At 38.4% G+C, this 21,900-nt stretch overlaps 3 protein-coding genes across 6 annotated transcripts; 1 reads left to right on the top strand and 2 right to left on the bottom strand.

Annotated features, from left to right (window-relative positions):
* Nucleotides 1-202: 202 nt before the first annotated feature.
* On the bottom strand, nucleotides 203-2,626 carry LOC120260266. The gene has a single exon (XM_039267707.1). The coding sequence runs from the start codon at nucleotides 2,624-2,626 to the stop codon at nucleotides 203-205; it is 2,424 nt and encodes an 807-aa protein (XP_039123641.1).
* A 4,115-nt stretch (nucleotides 2,627-6,741) lies between these two features.
* LOC120261645 (transcription factor TGA4-like) lies at nucleotides 6,742-11,223 on the bottom strand. Of its 3 annotated transcripts, none has more exons than XM_039269607.1 (10): nucleotides 11,135-11,223; nucleotides 10,785-10,915; nucleotides 8,994-9,162; nucleotides 8,823-8,891; nucleotides 8,283-8,342; nucleotides 8,107-8,184; nucleotides 7,964-8,027; nucleotides 7,511-7,782; nucleotides 7,203-7,436; nucleotides 6,742-7,084 (listed from the first exon to the last, which is right to left on the bottom strand). In XM_039269607.1, exons 2-10 carry the CDS (start codon nucleotides 10,835-10,837, stop codon nucleotides 6,932-6,934), a joined length of 1,152 nt encoding a protein of 383 aa, XP_039125541.1. In that variant the 5' UTR covers nucleotides 10,838-10,915; nucleotides 11,135-11,223; the 3' UTR covers nucleotides 6,742-6,931. The 3 variants fall into 3 exon arrangements, with proteins under 3 accessions (XP_039125541.1, XP_039125542.1, XP_039125543.1); XM_039269608.1 differs by lacking the exon at nucleotides 11,135-11,223 and adding an exon at nucleotides 11,012-11,030; XM_039269609.1 differs by lacking the exons at nucleotides 10,785-10,915; nucleotides 11,135-11,223 and adding an exon at nucleotides 10,230-10,467.
* Nucleotides 11,224-16,423: 5,200 nt separating this feature from the next.
* Nucleotides 16,424-21,891, top strand: LOC120260993 (nuclear pore complex protein NUP96). 2 transcript variants are annotated; one of them, XM_039268635.1, is made up of 7 exons: nucleotides 16,424-16,582; nucleotides 17,223-19,816; nucleotides 19,970-20,093; nucleotides 20,278-20,423; nucleotides 20,830-20,927; nucleotides 21,371-21,584; nucleotides 21,630-21,891. In XM_039268635.1, the coding sequence occupies exons 2-6, from the start codon at nucleotides 17,261-17,263 to the stop codon at nucleotides 21,564-21,566; spliced, it is 3,120 nt and encodes a 1,039-aa protein (XP_039124569.1). In that variant the 5' UTR covers nucleotides 16,424-16,582; nucleotides 17,223-17,260; the 3' UTR covers nucleotides 21,567-21,584; nucleotides 21,630-21,891. The 2 variants fall into 2 exon arrangements, with proteins under 2 accessions (XP_039124569.1, XP_039124568.1); XM_039268634.1 differs by having other exon boundaries at nucleotides 21,371-21,891.
* Nucleotides 21,892-21,900: the final 9 nt, after the last annotated feature.

Raw genomic sequence — 21,900 nt, 5'->3', positions numbered from 1 at the left:
AACCACTTCAATTAAGAGAAGGAACAAGTATAAAAACCCACACACCTGAACAAAACAGACAATTCAGGAACAAAACAACCCAAAGGACCCACACAAACCACAAGAAGTGGCACAACACCAACAGACGACCAACAAAAGAAAGAAAAAGCAACACACTGACAAATGGCGCCACACCGCGCCAGAACCAGAACCAGACCAGAAACTAACCCATGGACTGGGCCAAAGTGTCCTCAGAAGGCACAGCACCTCCTGATCCCTCCGAAAGCATAGCTCCACCAATCTCCTCCACCCGGGATCCATCCTGAAACAGACTACGGCGAATGGAATCAGCAGGAGCGTCCAACTTCGCTCTAGACCCCTCAGCAACTGAAGTAAACCAGGATAATAACATATGATCAATTTTAATGGTAAGAGCATGCGCAGTCAAACAATTAGCATTAAAATTGCAATCATTTCTAGCAATCCAAATATTCCAAACAATAGCTTTGACCACCAGATCTCCTAACTCCCGTGAATCATTCCTCAGCGAGGAACGCCAAGAACCCCAGATCAAATGCATGAATCTAGGAGCTTCTGAGAGATGAAAGAGGCGCTCAAAGTAGTCCCACACTTGTCTAGCAAAAGAGCACTGGAGGAACAGGTGATCCACCGTTTCCAATCCAGCATTGCACATAACACAGGTAGCAGTAGGGAGACGGTTGCACCTTCTTTTTTCAAGGTTCTCAAGAGAAAGAACTCTATCTTTCCAAGCAAGCCAGTTAAACAAAGTGATTTTCTTGGGACATGAGTTACGCCAGAAAAATCGCGCAACTGGGCACCGCAACCCACCATCTATCAAGAAGCTATAAAATGATTTAACCGAGAAGGTGCCATTGCCTGTAAGTCTCCACCACTTCCTGTCGCCCCCACTTCCATCCAGTCCTTGAATCCGCGACAAGGTATTTTGGATATCAAGGTTAGCCGAGAAAGGGGCCTGCCCACAAACAGTCAACATTTCTCGTACCGTACCATTGGGCGCAGTCGTCCTACTAAACTCCTCAGGCCAAAGAAACATAGGAGCACAACCATTAATCCAGCGATATTTCCAAAAAAGAGTCTCCATCCCGGAGCTCACGCCTTGTAACACACAACCTCTTAGAGCGGGGAGGCAGCTTAGCACCCCTTTCCAGAAGAAGGATACCCTCCCAGAAAGCCGGGGGAACATGTTCCAACGCTGCATGCCATAATTAAACAAAATAACATTCGCCCCACACCAAGACGCATCAGACATGAACTTCCACCACCATTTGCCCAACAACGCTTGATTGAAACAATGCAAATCTAATATGCCCCAACCCCCAAATTCGCGAGGGCGGCAAAGGGTCTTCCAACCAACCAGTCTACATTTAGGATGATCAATATCCGTCCCAGACCACAAGAAATCTCTACGAATCCTATTTATCTTTTTAATGACCCAGCAGGGTACCTTAAAAAGGGACATCCAATATGTAGGAATAGCCGAAAGGACAGAGTTAACCAAAGTGAGTCGTCCACCAAGCGACAAGTATCTCCCTTTCCACAATGGTAGCCGGTTGTTGATTTTAGTTATGATCTCCTCCCAATCCTGTCTACGAGGTCTTCTACCAGAAATCGGGATACCCAAATAGGTAACCGGGAGGATCCCCCTAGCGCAGCTGAGGGTGCTAGCTGCAACTGGATCTGGAAGAGTGTCGCGGTCGGAAGCATAAAGACAAGTTTTGGAGAAATTCGTCGCTAACCCGGTCATCCCTTCAAAGACGTATAACATCAGCTTAATCACCCTCAAATCTTCAAGGCCACCCAAAGACAAGATTAGCAAATCGTCTGCATAGTGCAGATTACACTTACGCCCGTAGTTCCCTAAAGGCACCCCAATCAACACCTTGGATCTAAGCGCGTGAATGAACATAGCGCAGAGGGCATCCATGACGAGCACAAACAACATGGGAGACAACGGATCTCCTTGTCTTAAACCCCTTTGGTAACGAACATAGCCATTAGGTGAACCATTAACCAGAATAGAAGCCTTGGAAGAGAACAAGATACTTTTAATCCAACCCACCCACCTATCTCCAAAGCCCCTGATTGTCAATAAATCAAAAAGGAAGTCCCAATCCACTGTGTCAAAAGCTTTAGAGAAGTCCACTTTTAAAATATGCCCAGAGACTCGACGCTTATGAATGCTAAAAAGTAGTTCTTCTGCAGTGGCAATGTTATCAAGGATGCATCGACCTTTGAGGAAGGCCGACTGTTCAGGATCCACCAGGCCAATTAAAGCCTTACTGAGCCGAGTGGCCAATAATTTGGAGAGGATCTTCAACGTCGAGTTAATCAAGCTGATGGGTCTGTAGTCACTGTGAGAGGCCGGCGCAGCAACTTTAGGGATAAGGGCGATATTGGCCCAATTGATCTTCTCCAGGTTAGCTCTAAAGTAATAGAAATCTTCACAGAGCCGGAAAAGGTCCTCACTGATCGTATCCCAATTTTGCTTAAAGAAAAAAAATAGGAAATCCATCCGGCCCCGGCGCTTTGTCACCCCCAAGGTCAAATACAGCTCTTTTAACTTCCTCAATCGTAAAAGGCCTTTCCAGATCCGCAAGATCAACATTCTCCTTATGTGCAAACAGTTTATGTAAGTCCACTCTGAACCTCGAAGGTCACTTCTGCCCAAAAAGAACCTTAAAGTGATCAGCAAACGATCTGCCAATATCACGAGGAGACACAAGCGTGTTCTCGCCAGACCGAAGCTGAGGAATGAAATTACGATTCTTGCGACCATTTGCAACAGCATAAAAAAATTTTGTGTTTTCATCGCCTTCTTTAAGCCATTGCAGTCTAGATCTCTGCTTCCAATAGATCTCTTCTTGTTTGCCCAACTCCACCAAATTCTCAACGATAAATTTTTCCTGATAAGCCTCCTCCAACGTGAGCCTCCTGGATTCCTTAATAATATCCAGACCCTCAACATCATTCAGCAAAGCCAGTTTCTTGAGTTTAATTGATCCATAATCTTTTTAGCAAGGATGAAAAGCCCCACATCCCACAGGAGTAATATCCGACCACCATTTTTGGATCAACTCATGAAACCCCTCTGTAGTTGTCCAAGCCAATTCAAAGCGAAAAGGCCGAGGGGTAGAAGTATGGGTCCCCACTTCCAGTCTAATTGGCACATAATCGGATCCCAACCTGGGAAGACACTTTTGAATCACTCTGGGGAAGCAAGCCAACCAGTTAGTGTTAACCAGGAACCGATCCAACTTGACCCAGATTGGATTCGCTTGACCATTAGTCCACGTGAATCTTCTACCTGTTGCAGGCGGCTCCATTAACCCCAAGTCGTGCATAAAGGAGTTTGCATTCCTGATGTCCTCAAGATTAGGGTTGCCCGATGATTTGTCGCCCACCTCAAAAATAGCATTAAAATCTCCACATATCACCCAGGGCCCAGAAATAGCACCACCTGCTAACCTCACCTCATCCCAGAACGTACGTTTTTTGGATCTATCATTTGGCCCATACACCGCCGTACAAAACCAGGTAAGATTAGACACCTTAGAACAAAATTTCATCGTTAGACTGAACTCCCCCTGCAAAGCAAGACTACCATTCAAAAGTACACTGTTCCAACCAATAGCAATACCACCCGCCGATCCCCGAGCAGGTACGAAAGCAAATTGATCAAGATGGCTCCCCCCAATCTCCCTCCAAATGGCAGGACAAATCTCCTCTAATTTAGTTTCTTGCAAACAGCAAACCTCAGCGTGGTGAATACTTAGAAAGTCCTTAACTAAGAAGCGTTTAGACGGCCGCCCCAACCCTCTAACATTCCAATTCACTAAGTTCATGGTCCACTAATAAGAAACCCGACCTTCCGCAGAGGTCGCCACATTTCCCAAATGACATGAAGAACGGGATAATTCAAGATTACGAATATGGTTAAAGCATTCAATCGCAGAATCAGAAAAGGAAATACCGCAAGCATCACAGTATTTAGCAATTTGAGCATCAGACCAATCAGCAATGAATAAAGGTTTAGAGCTCGTACCTTTATCACATGCTCCAGACACACCTTTCTTCTTAGCAGATTTAGGTGGTTCGATCAGGTACCCCGCTTCCTCATTGAACCTCGAGGAAGGTTTCTTCTGTCGTTCACTTTTCCTGGTTCCCGTCGCTTGCTCTATTTTACCCGATACATTCTCCTCATTCAAGCCTGGCAGGAGTTTCCTTAAATTCCTTTCAAAATCTGACACCGAAGCGTCCGAGTCGCCATCCAAGTCCTGTACCGACGTATCTGAAGATCGAGCATCATAGTTCTCCCCTCCAACCATTAGGTCAGTGTCACCGATGTCCCTCTCCTCAATGAAAGAGGAACCTGGGACAAGGGCCCAGACCCCTGCCAGAAATTTCCACAAGAAACCTGCTAGTGGTGCAATATTAGGAGCCACCGATTTCATCCCTGAAATTAATCTCTGAATGACCCGGGACAAAATCAGGCCCCATAAGAGAGCCTTGGGCCGAAATATGACCCAATTTCTCCACATCAGAACCCAAGGCCTGACCATTAACCATGTTCGGCCCATACTCTTCCATGGAATCAGTCACATGCAACGAAGGGGAGCGGCCCAATTGCTGGCCCACCTCACACAAGAGCACAGGATCATTAATCTCCTCGGACAAGTCGCAGCCCACAACCAAGTTAAGCCCAGCTACATCAACTAACGGATCTCCGGCACCAACATTGCTAACGTGGTCCAGCATTAATTTCAAAGAATCTTCAGCTGGGCCCCCACCTACGTTCACGTGAATGACCGGTTTCTCTCTCAAATCTGCAACCTTAAACTGATACCCACTTTCCTTAACCTGCACCCTCGTAGCCCTAGGAATCATAATCTGCACCGCATCATCCTTGGGAACCTTAACCTGCACCCTTCTTTCATTAACGTGCACCGCAGTCCCCCCAGTCAACCCATCACTGCCATCTGTCCTCTTCTTATCGTGGTCCGGCACCTCACGAGAACAAGCGCACCAGAACTCGACACGCTTACCCTTCGTACCCTGCGATAACCTACTTCCTGCCCCCTGTGACAAGCGGCACTCGGGAGACCGAGCCAACGAACGACCATCAGACCTCCCGGAGGCAGCTACCGGACCATCAATTTTGCAAGCCAGTCCTCGCTCAGGACCCTTGTCGGTGCCACTGTGGGAGCGCGGCTCAACCATCACCGGCTGGGCCTTTAACAGAGTAACCGGTAACCCTTCCATTCTCTCCTCCGCAGCTTGGCCGGACGGCGTCTCCTTGAAACAATTATCCACTAGCTGGGAGCAAGGCTCTACCATCTTATGATTGACCGAGCTCGCAGAAGCACCAGAGGACGGGCGCCGCTCCACCTCCTTCGTCTTCCCTTCACCCGTAGCAATGCCTTTCCTCGCAGCACTCTCTCTCGGGCCAAGAACATAGTAACCCAGATCCCTGCGAAAGACCGGAGCTTCTGCACGTTCCTCAGTGAACACCACATTGTATCTCCTCATCCCCATACTGAAGTCCAATACCAAAGGCAAGGAGACACCCAAACGGCGTCTCACTAACACCGAAAGGTATTGTTTATGGGGGAGCACCGCCTGCGAGAGCGCCACTAGCTCTCCCACCGGACGAAGAACCTCCGAGATTACTCGCCAGCACCAAGCATGGAGCGGCAAGTTCCATATAAGGACCCACTGTCCCTCCCCCGTAGCTCTCCCCACCGCTCCAATCTCAGCAGACCAAGGTGCAACCATGATCACACAAGGACCGTCTTTAGTCACAATCCTAGATTTTCCCATCTTGCAGAGATCCTTCACCTCCTCCTTGCTCGACAAAGGGAGCAAGAACGAACAATCGTTTAACGGTGTAATAGGGCCCGCCAAGGTCATGTTGATAACGGAGGGGATGACGACCAAAAGACTTGATTCATTAACAAAACCTTCCACCATAGACAAAACAGCAACATTTGCCAATTCCTCTCGCGGCTCTGAGGTCTCCGGAGGCAATGGGATCGAGAGAGAAGCTCGGTTGACCTGCAGGTTTCTCTCAGACCCACGCGAGGAATTGGCCACCCCGGCGACCGGAACACCTGTCGACTCCACCTGCAACCCCACACGCTTGGAACGAACGTGCACCTTCTTCCTGTGCGGACTCCTCCTCGATTCCACTGGGCAACGAGCTGCCATATGGCCCACACACGCACAACGCAAGCAAACGATTTGGTGTCGACAATCCGCGGTTTTGTGGGTGTTCCTGAAGCACCGTCCACAAGAGGCATCTTTCGGAGATCTCGGCCTCTTAGAGCCAGCGAGGGAAAACTGACCGGAAGGAAGCCCAGCGCCACTACGCTTCTCCACACGCTTCAAAGGAGGAGACTCACCTGAAGAGGCAGAGCTGGCAGCCTGAGCATACGACATACCTTTCTGCTGCCGCGAAAGACCTCCAGACGACGCAAGACCCGGCAGCCCAGCACCGGCAGCCTCCTTCCCTTCACGACCCCCACTTTCGCCAGGAACTCCCCAGAGGCTCTTCAGGAGACTCCCCATTTTGTGCCTTCTTGTGTATTATCTCATTTTTTTTTTATCTTGGAAGGATTTTTAAATTTTCAATCATATATATATAACCCAAATTATAAAAGCAAAAACTCTTGGCAATTTATTAACAAGAATGACCAAAAAAAAAAAAAACTTTGCTCATTGGATAGAGAGAAAAAAAAAAATCAATAGATTTAACATAACAAAATATACATCATGCACCACTACAAATAGCTGACAAATATTCACATGCTTTTCAATCTATAATCACTGGAAAGCATTCTAAGAATTTCAGCAGCTAACATACTTCTGCATTTTCTGCAACATTTCTCACTTCATTCATCAGCCATGAAGATCATCATGTTGGTTCGCGGGGACAATTAGCCCATAAGGAACTCAGTGTCCGAAGTCGATGGAAATGCTCACCTAGAGCGAGCAATCCTCGTGCTGCTTGTCGCGGCGTTAAAATATTATGCATTTGCCTCAGCGTTTGTTGTTGAAGGTTGTCTGCCTGTTTCAGGAGCAATGCATATCAAGATAATGCAAGTTCAATGAGAACTTCATAAATGAGAGATTGGAATGAATGTCGAAAACAAAATGATTGTTGCAGAAGAGAACTGAGAATCTACCTGTATTACAAAACTCGCAAGTGCATCCAATCTCTCCATTGCATTTGTCATTGCCATCATGTATGACATATCTGAGGTGCCGATAGGATCGGGAGTAATAGCCTCGGAAAGAGTTTGTTGAAGCTTATTCAATCCTTGGGAAAGAGCATCTTCGGCTTGCTGAGATGATTGTTGTAGACTGCAAACGGCCGCTAGCTGAGGTTCAGTCAGGGGATTGAGCTGCGCCACTAAGACCTGTCCATAACTAAGCATTCATATTTGTGATACAATTGGAGAAATAACATTTGATTATAAAGTAGGTGCCTCACCTTCAGAAGCTCAGATGGTCGAAATCCTCCGATCCACAGAAAAAATCGTTCTGTAGCTGTTCTCCACATCCCGGACATAATGTAGAACACATCAGCTTTGGTGGCTATTGCTTTTATGCGGAAGAGATCATCGTAATGCCGCATTCCACTTTCTACAAGTATCTTGAGCTCTACATCAGGAGCATTTGTTTGGAAAGCAAGTCCTAATTCATTCATTTGCCTACTCTGTTCTTCGACCCAATTCCCATACTCCATTTGAAAAGCAAGAACCTCTATTGAGGCCAAAATACAAGCCACATTACAAGTGCTCATTAGACACTAGACAAATTCAAAACAAGAATTTGATAAAAATTGTAAACTGCTTTTAAAAAGAATATACCAAGTTAAAATTTCATAGTTAACAAAAATCACTACGTAACACCAATGACAAATAAAATGAGCCAAGTACTTCACCTGGGCTAACACTCCCTGATAACTGAGGAGCTGGTTCTCGTAAATGACCACCCAGATACATAGTCTGCAGCTCTATACACTGTGATTAGAAGATGAACTCCAACCAAATGGTTATCATTAATATTAGTGAAATATTACTGTACCTGCTGTCTAGCCTGATCAAGCTCTTGTTCTAGCTGTACCAATCTAATGCGACTTGATTCTAGTTGCTGAACATACGCCTGGAAAAAAGTTTATAATTCAATTTAATAACTTGGATACACCATAATGATTCAAGTAACAGCAACAGATTGTAGATTTCCTCAGGTTAAGAATCAACCTTTTTCCGCAATCGGCTTTTCCGGGCAGCCTCTCGATTCTGTGCAAGACGTCTAAGTACCTACATATGAAGTTATGCATGGATTTAAGTTCTAGGGCGAACAACATTACTTATCCAACAAGTAGAGCTAAAAGAAGATGCCAATGCATTTGATGATCAATGCATTGCTTTTATTTTACATAGAACACTGCTTACTTCTTCAAGGGGTTGCATGCGGAGATATACCAGTTCAAGAGACTCTGATCAAACTTTACCTTTGATTAGAGGTGTTTAATTTTGTACAACATAATCAGTGAAATTATTTCAGATGAAAGTATGTTTGTGCATAACTTTTAACTGAGAAGACTTTAAGCATGATAAACACATTTTTGTACACAACTTAAATATCCATGTTGGCTTTAGACACATATGAAATAATGAATGCTAACATCATTAGATAGAAAGGTAAAAGAATGACCAAGTAAAATGAAAAGAATATTACAAGAATAGAATATTAGTATGACAAATAGGAGCTTTTCTCATAAATTTAAAGGTGCTTGCCTTATCAGTATGTTTCTTTTGTTCATATGTCTTTGCATCTTCAAATGTCTCATGATGAATGTCTTCCAACTAAAAGATAATAGATAACCAGAGTTAAAAAAATTAAAAACAACAACAACAACGGCTGTAAAATTCAAGATACAGTATGCATTAAGTTCCAAGATTCCTCACCTTGTTGTTAAATTTTACATTCGATTCAACAACTGTCGATGTGCTTGTGTTTTGGCTGCTTTCAGCTTTAAAGGAATCGCTCCGCATGTTCATATGATAGCATGGTTCATATATACCCATTTTTCCAGATGTAGCAAACTGAGTCGAACCCGAATTCATAATATTTGGACTGAGAGTAAAAACAATACTAATCATCCACAAACAAATAAGAATAAATTTCAAGCAACTCTAATTTAATTCTTTCACTGTTTGTTTGAACATATAGCTCCAATGCATGGTGCTTCTATGAGTTTCTTGAGAAAATGCCAGTCTTCTGAAAACAATCTTCATAGCAACAATTGTCGAAGAAATCTTCAGTTCATTTTAAGGTAGAACATGGTTCCATGTGACGATTTTAACCATTAGGAATTATGAATAACGACCAAGATTATGAAGCTCAATGGCATTGAACGTCTGTACATATATAATCACAATCAAAATCCTCTACTGTAATCTCCGCTTTGAGGTACACTTTTTAAAAAAACTAAGGTTCATCTTTAATGACAGATAAACCATGAAGAAAGGAAGGCAAATCATGTATTTAAACCCGGAATCTTGCATGACATCCACCAACAGTGAAATATTTTTGATGTGATTTTTCCTCTTAATGACCTTATGAAATGATTGAATCTCTGTAACTATTTGACTCTTATGCTTGGATATCATCTCAGAAGACTAACCATACAACTTCAAAGCAACTTCAAAGGCAATACATGAATCTAGTAATTGAAGGAGAGCTTGGCTTATAACATACATGCCATAATCATGCAGGAAAAAAAAAATCAAATAAAGAGTCAATAATCAAATCTTTTTCATAGGAAAATCTATAATCCAACATAGAAATTCAATTAAAATCTAAACAAAATGCGTTGGAGAAACCCATAGAGGATCAAAAGAATCAAATAAAGAAAAAGAAAAGCACTACAAATAAGATACATACCCAAATTAAAAAAAGGAGCCACTTTTAAACTTAAACGAGCTTTACTCAATCCAAAAATACAAGAACAAAAATCAGTGAAAACAAGATGGAAAAACAAAACAGAAAAATCTTTGAACAGTTCCAACACTAATCTCAAGGCCAATAATAACACCATAAGCTCGTGGTTATCCAAACAATCAACAACAGCAGCAGCAGCAAACACCAAATATGACAGATAAAATTCAATTAAATCTTTCTAAGAAAAATAAAAACCAAACCTCAAAATCACATCAACACTTTGATATCATCTCAGGAACAAATTCCAAGGGTCACTTGAATCTAAAGAAACACTCCAACGCAAAGCTCTAAGACCTTGACCAGTCCGCAAGGCCCTCTCGAATGGATTCGGATTCGAAAGATGGGAACTTTCACTATTGAGAAGAAGAAAAGAGGGAATTTTGGGAAAATCACAGAACTCGGAAGTGGAGTTTCTAGAAAAGTATTCCCTTTTTTTCCTTTTTGTGTGTGTGTGTTTTTGTTTTTTTAACGTCATGTTTCCACTGTTAAACAGTTAATTAACGCCGTTAGTTACAACGTCTAAACGCGGGAAAGCAAGCGAAACGGGCCACGTTGGAGGTGTAATTTTGGCTATCCTGTTCCTGCAGCTTAATTATGCTTCATTGTGCTTTTATTCAGGAGGTGATGAAGTTGTTCTATTACTCAGGATTCATGCAAGCATACCATTTTTGAAATAGAAAACTTTAACAAAATAAATAAATAAATAAATAAAATAGAAACAAGTGCCAATAAATTCAAACCAATAAAAACCTCACCTGTGTTTGCAGTGAGGCAAACTATCTTGAAGATAACCAAAATATAACTCCATATCTCTTAATATTAGAGCTTTACTTGCAAGATCATCATCACATATCAAGCTCCATAATCAATTACTTTATGTGAATTCCTATTCAATAAACATTAAAAAAAAAAAATTATATACACATACATACATAAAATAAAAATAATACGTGGGATAAATAGAAGAGGAAAAGAAATTAACAGAAATTTATTGTCAACTACTTAGAGAGTAGTTTTCTAGCTAATGAAAGTGAATAAAAATAAAGAGAGAGAGAGAGAGAGAAAAAGGAAGGAAATAATAAGAAGATGAGCTAAGAGTACTTACCAAAGCATGATCAGAGAAGTATAATGAGAGTGATAAGCAAAGAGAGAAGTTGAAGATGATGAGAATAAAGAGAAGAAAAAAGAAGGAAGCACCACCTCCACCTCCACCTCCACCTCCACCAAGTAAAGTGTCAACCACAATAGGATGCCAAATCCCATGTCACTCATTTCATCAAATAGTAATATCTTTTTATAATGGAATACCACAAAGCATACAAATAGCTAGCTAGAGTTTCATTCTCACAAGTAATATATATATATATATATATGGAGTTAATTAGGAGGAATAAACAATGATCAAGTGGGTTGCATCATTGTATATATTTTGAGGCTTGATTTGCATTGAAAGGACTCAACTAAGACGGAGGCTTTGATTCTTTTAAAGGATAAGGTTTGGTTTAAAGTTTAAATTTTATAAAGTTTTAATAAAGTTCATAAAGAGAGAAGTAGTTCACTAATATTTTGATTCTATGGTACAATGGTATTACCTAAACTAGGAAGACTAGATTCATATGCAGCTTTCCCTCTTGGTAGTGATCATGCAATTAGGTTTTATTAATTAGCCATTTGAAGTTTCATCCAGAACTATATTTTGAGGCTTTTTAATTTTTGTAATCACTTGCGTAAACAAGCAAAGCAATGGATGATCACTTCTAATTAACAAATAAAAAGCCAATGCCTTTGGAGTGCTCTACATGCTGTCCAAAGGGGAATGCAATGCCATGTGGGGTCCTCTTTGTGTGAATATATTATTATAATAATAAATTCCTACTTTATGAAAAAATATTTTATTAAAGCTTTTTATGATTCTCTAATTAGCCGACCATGGTTTTTTTGAGTTACGTAACTAGTTAGACATCACCATTTTTTTCTTTAAAAAAGAAAAAATCATGATTATTAAGAATATTATATAAATGCAAAGATACTAATAAGAATAGAGAGCCAAAAAATTTACCAAAAACCTTTCAAAATTCATCTTTTCTTTTCTTCCTTTTTCTTTATTTCTCTCTCTCTTTTCCTTCTCTTCTTATATAAAATATACAAATGAGTGGGGGTATTTATAGGGTTACAAGGGTTGAATGAACGACTATGATCGATTCGATCCGATAGTCCAAAATACCCTGGTAGGTGGAATAGTAACAGTACCAACGTTTGCTGCAGTGTTGTGTTTGCTACAGTGTTTTTCTAGATGGTTGCTACAGTAATACCGTCTGTTGCAATGCTTTACTACAGTAGGCATCCATTATAATATTTTATTTATAACAATGATTATATTTTGAGAAAAAAAGTAGTTACAAGGATTATAATGTTGGGGAGAATACTAATAAAATCTCTAACTTGGGAGTAATCTAAGTTTTTCGAAACTCAGGGAGATCTATATCTCTAGGCAATAGTCTTTGTTGGCCCAACTTCTTTTTTTTTTCTCTTTCTTTGTTTTTGTCCTTGTTTTTTCTCTTTTTTGGGGTTTTATAAACCTCACCTATGATGAGGTTTTTAATCAGTCTTCATTGTTTTGTCCTGTCATTTTTTTCTTTTCTGTGTTTGGACTATTTTTTCTCTTTTTTTTTAATAAAGTTGTGTTTTATCCACTTTTATTTTAAAAAAAAAAATCTAAAACTTTGCATACATAATAAGTAATATTATAAAATGCCTAAAAATCCACCAATGGTGAAGTGGGGCCAAACAAAAAGAAGAATTGCAAGTGAACCGAAGAGACAATTGATGGGATTGGATCATTTATCCTAGAGTGATATGAACTGATTAAGGTATTAATTGTTTTATTACGGTTTAATCAGCAATAGTACTAGTGAGGGAGCCAAAAAAGTCTAAGGGGGTGTTTGGTTTGAAGGAAAGCAATGAGAATCATTGCTTATAGTGAGGAAACCCTTGTTTGGATGTGGAGTAATGGGAGTGAGAGAGGCATGGGTAAAGAGTGAGAGAGGCATTGGGGAGAGTTCCCATGCCTCTCATTTTTGAGATGAGTGGGAGGGGAATGAGGGTTATGATGGGTAAATTTACTCATTTACCCTTTTATTTTTTTTAATTATAAATCTATTAATCTAAATAATTTATTATAATAATTAAATAATAATTAATCCGAAAATATTTAAATACAATATTAATTATAATAAATAAATGAATAATATTAAAAGTGAACTATTTTTAATTTAATACTTAATTATTTTTAATTAAAAATGAACTATTTTTAATTTAATACTTAATTATTGTAATTAAAAATGAATCATAATTGATATGAATGGTTATTATGACTTAATTTTTTTAATTAAAGTTAAATAATTATTTATTATGGTTAATTAATTATTAATTAATGATATTAACAAAATTTTTAGATATTAATAAATAGTGTCACATGTGAGCTATTAAAGTTAAATATCTTTTTTTATAATAATGAATTTATTTTTAATATTTAAATAATTTAAAAAATAATTATCACACCTCATTATATATATATAATAATAATAGTAATATTCATTTATATAAAAGGGCATGACGGTCATTTTATCATATTTTCCTTTTTCACTTTTTCTCATTCCCAATAAACTACCTCCCCAATCCTTCCAACCAAACATAGTTTTCATTCCCATGCCTTTTCCAATCCCCCTCATTTTCATTACTCCTCCACTCCTTTCCATTCCATTCCTTGCAACCAAACGGCCCCTAAGTTTGATTATCGAAAATAATGGTTACAGAACTCAAGCTTGACTCCCTCACCACTATTAATTCTAAGTAAGATTCATAAGAATGACCATGGGGCAAGGCGGGGACAAAGAGTCCCTCCCCACTCACTCCTCGTGATGTACAAGAAATTTCAGTTTTTGCTCTATTTATTAGTTCTTGTGTTAATGTCATTCATGCATTACATGCATAAAAGAACTACAAAACCACAACATGCAATTGAAAATCAAGTGACCATGTATCCTTCGCTGGAACTAATTAAAGTAACCAAAACTCAAACATTAAGCACCTACTGCAATTGACCTGATTCCAAACAAATAAAACAATGCTCATCATTGAAAAGAAAAAAATAAAACAAAACAAAAATACATCAACTACTTAGTGTTGATTGAAATTCATGGTTCTATAAAACAACACCGACACAAATAAATAAAATCTGGAGATGAGAAAATATATTGGGGCTTGTTTCTTTTGTTTTTACTTTATATATAAATATAATTTTATTTCATAACAGCGACCCCAAGCCTCCCATCTCAAGGCCAGTGGGACATGGGAGTTTTCCCCATTCTCGTCTCACGGGGAGGGAATCGGAGATTCCCCTCTCTATGCCCATACGTTTTCTTGATGACAAGACATATATACACTTTGTTTAAATTATTATTATTGTTATTATTATTATTATTGTTTTTATTGTTATTATTTAGTTAATCATTTATATGTATTTTAGGTTTTGTAGCATATACTCACATAAGGTGAGAACACATGTTTGTTAAGGTATTAACTCTGTATTTATACTTGACATTCTTTATCCACGTTATAAAAAAAAAAAAAATTTGTGGTTGATCATATACAATCACTTGTTTAATTTTTTTAATTATTTTTTTAAAAAATATTAGTAAAATAAATTTTATGATAATTCTAAACTTAGTTAACCAATGAAAACGTTTCAATGTATTGATGGACTTCGATATAATCTAAGCCATATCCTTAATATTAAATTTTAAATCTTGAGCTCAAACACTAGTAAACTAAAAGATATATACTTGCAACCAACCTTACAATATAAAAACCACATAATTTATAAAATTAAATAATATTTACAGAAACAAATCATATACAACATTGATATATAATATGGTGTTTTTGGCGCTTATATCATGCAAACAAAGGAAAGCAAATCTAAACTCTCTTGCAAACTTTTGTTAATAATGGTGGGCGACAATAATGAATAATGAATATTGGTGCTCTGTTTTGGTTGGTTGATTCCTTGTAGTGCCATCTTTCTTGGCTTGAGGATATGTTTTTCAATAATTAAAAAAGAAAGAAAGGAAAAGCTAATGTTGTAAGCTCTCTCCATCCATTTGATTACGGTTTTGGATCAAAAGTTGTATGTCTTCTTTGGTGGGTGGAGAATGCAACCTATGGCTCTAAATTAAATGTAAAGCCACTTGTCAAAGTTGGCAAGCACAATCTTGCTCATTATAATCAATCAAACATTACAAGGCATTGCTCACTTACTGTTTAAAAGATTCTCATCACATTGCTCTTGTGCCTTTCTTTATCTATTTTTATTGATTTATTAAATTACATAATAATGATGAAAAAGTGTAGTGTTAATTATGCCAATTTTTTTTTATTGTTTATTTATTTATTGTGTAACGTTGAAAACATAATAGAAAATTAGTCGGAAAGATTTTTGTCATCATTTTTATCATTTTTTCATTTTTTTAATCATATCAATACTTGACTATAGTTGTCTTACTTTGATATTTATATATTTTTTTTATAAAAAATTATAGCCATTTCTCCATTGATTCAGATTAAATTTTACTAAATTAAATCTGCATATAATGATATATATACACACAATGATATATATACACACACGATATGTCTTCTACAAACGTCTACATAACGTTAGTAGAAAATACAAAAACAAAAGAGAGAAAATTAAAAAAAAACAAGTATAAAAGGAATTTAAAATTTCTTTTGCACTGGTAGCTATTCATCAAATTTAATGCTTGAAAAATGAATATCCATAAAATTTTTAAACTAAGAATGTTAGTAAAAAACTCCCCTTCATATATGTATACACACACACACACAAAAGGGGTTTTATGAAGTTTTTATATCATCAAAGGCATATTTAATTGCTTATTTAATGTTCAAGATAATATAATTGTTTATATGTGGGCACAAACTATGTAAATTTTTATATAATTTTGTAATTGAACAACTCAATATCCCATCAACAAAACCAATATATTTGATTTTAATTTTAAAAAAGGAAAAAAAATAAAAATTTAACCACTCTAAAAAATATTAGCAGTAGAAATTTCCTTATTTTATTTTATTAAATTTATATTAAAAATAGTAAACTGATTGTATGATAATTATAAGATTTTGCAGGGATATATATGATAAAAAAAACAGAAATACTGTGTTATCGGATCCTAACTTAACGGATGCAAGGCCGGCCCAACAGGCCCATTGGATGCACTTAATCTTTACGACCCGAATCCGAATCCGAATCCGAACCCGCTTTAACGGGTTCACTTCCACCAAATCCGCTTCATTTTCACTCTCCCTCCAATTTCGTGTCTCTTTGTTTCCTTTCATTCTTCCCAAAACCCTAGCCCTAATTTCCATCCCCGCTCTCCGGCGAGAGAGGAGTTTGAGTGGAGATTTCGTTGATCAGCCGAGAGGAGAGTTCGATTGGAGATTCCTTTGGTCAATCGAATAACTCCCATTGGTAAGCCCTCTAATTCCTTGGATTCCTTACGGTTTTTGTTTGAAAAATTTTGAACCTTGAAGCATTGCAGTGCTACCTTTGGCTTCATTTTCTTTTCACTTTCCTTTGGGAGGTTTTGTGGTATTTTAGATTCATTTTATTGTTTATCGGAGCTTCCTCTTCTGATTGCTTGTACAAGCTGAGCATATTCGATAAATTTGATAAATTTTGTGTGCTTCCCAGTTTTTTGAGCTCCATTAAGTAGATTTTTAGTTTATTTGACGCTTTAGGATCTTCACAGATTGCTTTTTCTGTTGTTTAGTCTTCATTTTATGCAGGATAGGATATGCAATGTGTTTCCGCAAGGGGAGTTCATTGCTGTTATAATGTAGATCTAAGTTTCTTAGCATTAATTTAAAGGAGCATTTTTTTTTTCTTCAATATCTTAGTTCATTACGGATAGATGGAGGTTTTGCATGTTGGCTGAATAAACTTTGAACAGTAGCATTTTAGTTTGCTCTTGCTTGCTACAAAAATGTTGTGTGTAAGCTGATATTTGCATTTGGTTTGTTATCTATTCTTGTTTGGAAGTCAAATTATTCCTCTGTTGTTCCCAACTTCAAATTCAAATATGTGACTAAGTTGCCTTTTTATCTGATAGGGATTTTTCATGGTTGATATAAAATCATAAGGAGTGTCATGATTGATTCTGACCATTTGAGCATCACTGATGTGGGGAGAAGTGGTTCTCCTGGATATTCCCCGTTTAAGAAACAAAGGATGTCAGACAATTTGGATGTTGAATCTTCTCTACCCATTCTGTTCTCCTCTGATTATTTTACTGAACCATGCATTAGTGAGCTAGCTGTCAGAGAAGCCATTGATCCAGGCTACTGCAGTAGAGTTCCAGACTTTGTGGTTGGAAGAGTGGGTTATGGGTATATTAAATTTCTTGAGACTACTGATGTGAGGTGCTTGTATCTGGATCACATCGTCAAGTTTGAAAGGCATTCTGTTGTGGTTTATGAAAATGAGATAGAAAAGCCCTCAGTTGGATGTGGCCTTAACAAAGCTGCTGAAGTGACATTGGTCCTACAGTTGAATTCGTTGAACCCACGAGGTTTAGAATCTGATGTGCTTGTGAACAAGCTGAAGAAGAGCACAAACAGGCAAGGAGCACGTTTCCTTTCATTTGACATATTGACTGGTGAATGGAAATTCCTTGTCTGCCATTTCAGTAGATTTGGATTGGATGATGATGAGGAGGAAGACGTTGTCATGGATGATGCCATGGCCCAACCTAGTGCACCGATAAAAGGACCTCAAGTCCAGTCTACAGAGCTTGTGTTGTCACATTCACTTCCGGCTCACCTTGGGCTGGATCCTCAGAAGATGCAAGAGATGAGGATGCTAATGTTTCCTGCAGATGAGGATGAGATGGAGGACTTTGATGGCCACTTTCCAGTCCACAAGAGAAACTTCAGCAAGGATCACATGAAAGCAGATTCTCCAAGCTCAGGTGCTAAAAGTCCTATAAATAAACTTCCTTTACAAGATTCCTCTCGGAAGAATAGCAGCAAAGCAAGCCCTTCTACTGTCAGAAGGGCTCCACAAGCTTTACTTGAGTATAATGTGAACAGTTCTGACAATAGCCCTTCTAGAAGCATCCTATTGACAGGGCAAAACAAGGGATTGCCACTCAAGGAAATGAAGGTACAAGGATTTAAACTGGAGGTGAAAAATGCAACTCCTGTGACTGGTAGTTACTCTAAAAATATAGTTGATGCTGCTTTGTTTATGGGACGCTCTTTTCGTGTAGGATGGGGACCGAATGGTGTCCTTGTTCACACAGGAGCCCCAGTTGGTAGTACTGGAAATGTGTTATCTTCTGTGATTAACGTTGAGAAAGTTGCAATTGACACTGTTGTGAGGGATGAAAAAGGCAGGGTTAAAGATGAGCTTATTGATTTGTGTTTCTCTTCTCCCTTGAATTTACACAAGTCATTAGATCACGAATCTGTCGAAGTTGAGTATGGCTCCTACCACATAAAGCTTCAGAAAGTTGTATGCAGTCATTTGACACTTGCAGATATTTGCCGATCATATGTTGGAATAATTGAAAAGCAACTGGAGGTTCCTGGTTTATCCATGTCTTCTCGTGTGCTTCTGATGCACCAAGTCACTATATGGGAACTAATTAAAGTTCTATTCTCAGAGAAGGAGATGACTGGGTCTTTGAAACCTTCAATGGATGAGGATATTGAAGAAATGATGCTTGACAAGAAGGACATATCTCTTGACATAGACCCTGAAGCAAGCCCTTTTGTTCGCAGAGCTGAGTTTAGTTATTGGTTGCAAGATAGTGTTTGTCACCGTGTACAGGAGGAAGTAAGCTGTTTAAATGAATCTAATGAGCTAGAACATATACTTCTACTTCTTTCAGGACGACAGTTGGATGCAGCTGTAGAACTGGCTGCTTCTAGAGGTGATGTTCGACTGGCTATTTTACTGAGTCAAGCTGGTGGGTCAATGGTTAATCGGTCAGACATGGCACAGCAAATTGACCTCTGGAAAATTAATGGCTTGGACTTCAGCTTTATTGAGAGTGATAGGTTAAAGTTATATGAGTTGCTTGCTGGTAATGTTCAAGGCGCGTTTCAGGATGCATCAATTGACTGGAAAAGATACCTAGGGTTGGTGATGTGGTATCAACTAGCTCCTGATACGTCTTTATCTGTCATCATTCACACCTATCAACAGCTTCTGAATGAAGGGAGGGCCCCATTTCCAGTCCCAGTTTATATTGATGAAGGACCTCTTGAAGAAACATTGGACTGGCAGGCAGGAGACCGTTTTGATATAGCATATTATCTGATGCTTCTTCATGCTAATGAAGGAAAGGGCTTTGATCTACTTAAAACAATGTTTAGTGCCTTCTCTTCAACATATGATCCACTTGACTACCACATGATTTGGCATCAACGTGCCATATTAGAAGCTATTGGTACATTTAGTTCAAATGATCTTCATGTACTTGATATGAGCCTAGTTTCCCAATTATTATGTCTTGGGCAAATTCATTGGGCAATTTATGTTGTTATCCACATGACTTATCATGAAGATTACCCATATCTTCAGGCTAATACTATTAAGGAGATTTTACTGCAGTATTGTGAATCATGGAGTGGTCAGGAAATACAGCGTCAGTTCATCATAGATCTTGGTGTACCCTCAGCATGGATGCATGAGGCTTTGGTGGGTAGCAGCCACATTTTTAAGTGAACCATGCATACTATAGATGAAAGATTTTCATATTTTTGATATGCGCATTTGTGTCGTTTTACAATATATATGTTTGAAAGCCCTTTCTACTAAAAAATTCATATAGTTAACCTATTGTTGTTGCAGGGAATATATTTTCATTATTATGGAGATCTTCCGCAGGCCCTTGAACATTTTCTTGAATGTTCAAATTGGCAAAAAGCTCACTCAATATTTATGACAGCAGTGGCTCATTCCTTGTTTTTGACTTGTAAGTTTCTATTTGTAATTGTTTATCAAAAATAGTGCCAAGATTCCTTTATTTGAACCACACTATGTCAACTCTTCTGGTTGGCTGCCTTATTTCCCTATCCTCATATTAGATTAATGTCTTAGGATAGTTTTTATCTTGGGATAAATTGTAAGTCTATCTGACTTTTTACATATGCGTGCAGCAAAACATTCAGAGATCTGGAGGATCACTAGTTTTATGGAAGAACACAAGTCAGAAATTGCAGACTGGGATTTAGGTGCTGGAATATATATTGATTTCTATGTTCTAAAGAGCTCTTTACAAGAAGAGGACATTACTGATGAACCTGTAAGTAATTCAATATTTTGCTAGAACAACATTGCGCATGAGTATTTATGGTCTCTTTCCCATAGAGTGAGTAGCGAGAAATTACTTAATCAAGAAAAGAAAATTATGTAGATCAGTAGATCATATTATTCTTTTGACAAAACCTGGTTAAAGAAAATTTAGATTACCACCTGTATAAGATTTGATGACACATGCTGCCCTTGAGAATGAGTGTAGAGTGTTTTCTAACCATATCCTTTAAGCGTCTGAGTAATTTCCTCAGATATTAAGTTTTGTTTTTTTGTTTTTGGTTTTGTTTTTATTGTTTTGTGGTTGATTTATGTCTGGTGTGGCTTGTTCTTATTTTATGATTCAGCTTGAAAGATGATTGGAAGAAGTTATTTGATATGCATTGACGTTATTACAGGATCCACTGGAAAAGAAAAATGAAGCATGTAGAGATTTCTTTAGCCGCCTGAATGAATCGGTATTAATATGGGGGAGAAGGTTACCCGTTGACGCCAGGTACATGACCATTATTTTTTTGATTTATATTTACCACCTTGCATGCTGGCGTAATCTTCTGCCAAAGTTTCATCTAATTGCCATGCAATATTTGTGAACTGAAACTATTTCTCCTGATGATTTACATAGCCAACCCAATGTATATATTAAGGATTTGTTTGTCAGTGCTACATTCTTCACATGCCTCATGCTACATGGTGATACGGATCTGTGTATTTTTTGTTGAATTGTGTTTCTGTGGGATTGCCTTTTATAGATTTTTCACAATGATATGATTTTTTATGAGTATAACACCAAACCACATAAAACTCAAGACATGTTTTAAGTCTTCTCACTTCATGAGGTGGCTTTCATTTGATTTTATTTGATTTATTATTCGCAACAAACCTGAAGTCTGAGAAGAATCTCTTACAAAATAAATACTCCATTGTTGGATGAAACAGGGTAACCTATTCAAAAATGGTGGAGGAGCTCTGCAATCTTTTGATATCCACTCCGGGGGTTAGCTCAACACCCTCAGTTCAGATGAGCTGCTTCGAGACAATGCTCAGTGCTCCAATGCCAGAAGATATTCGGTCTTGTCATCTTCAGGATGCTCTCTCTGTCTTTACCTATTTACTCTCCGAAACAGCATCATAGATCCGTCTGCTCTCTTACATTTTCAGCGATGAAACAGCATCATAGATCCGTCTGCTCTCTTACATTTTCAGCGATGGTCGGAATTGCTATTGCGCATGTAATACCTGAGTAATGCTGTTTGGTTTTGGGGGTTTTGCCCTATTTAGGTATTCTTCTTCACCCTTACCTTGTCTCAGGTGCTGTTTCTTTTTTCAATGTTGTGGTCCTGTGGAGTTTTAATTCAAAATGTAATATAGCTTAATCTCAACGTCAAGGGTGTGAAGTGTTTCTGTATGCTCATAAGCATTAAACATGTACCTTTTTATAATAAGAATGTTTTAAAACACTCCCAAAT

This window comes from Dioscorea cayenensis, chromosome 5 (genome assembly GCF_009730915.1).
Source record: "Dioscorea cayenensis subsp. rotundata cultivar TDr96_F1 chromosome 5, TDr96_F1_v2_PseudoChromosome.rev07_lg8_w22 25.fasta, whole genome shotgun sequence".
Taxonomy (NCBI): Eukaryota; Viridiplantae; Streptophyta; class Magnoliopsida; order Dioscoreales; family Dioscoreaceae; genus Dioscorea; species Dioscorea cayenensis.
This window is presented reverse-complemented; position numbering and strand designations above follow the sequence as displayed.

Coding starts and splice junctions, on each gene's coding strand:
- LOC120261645 (XM_039269607.1), bottom strand. CDS start 10,837: ATGGAGTTATATTTTGGTTATCTTCAAGATAGTTTGCCTCACTGCAAA. Junction 8,892..8,993: donor ATGTAAAATTTAACAACAAG/GTGAGGAATCTT, acceptor ATTATCTTTTAG/TTGGAAGACATTCATCATGA. Junction 7,085..7,202: donor TTGCGAGTTTTGTAATACAG/GTAGATTCTCAG, acceptor CTCCTGAAACAG/GCAGACAACCTTCAACAACA.
- LOC120260993 (XM_039268635.1), top strand. CDS start 17,261: ATGATTGATTCTGACCATTTGAGCATCACTGATGTGGGGAGAAGTGGT. Junction 19,817..19,969: donor CATGGATGCATGAGGCTTTG/GTGGGTAGCAGC, acceptor TTGTTGTTGCAG/GGAATATATTTTCATTATTA. Junction 20,928..21,370: donor AGGTTACCCGTTGACGCCAG/GTACATGACCAT, acceptor TGGATGAAACAG/GGTAACCTATTCAAAAATGG.
- LOC120260266 (XM_039267707.1), bottom strand. CDS start 2,626: ATGTTGATCTTGCGGATCTGGAAAGGCCTTTTACGATTGAGGAAGTTA.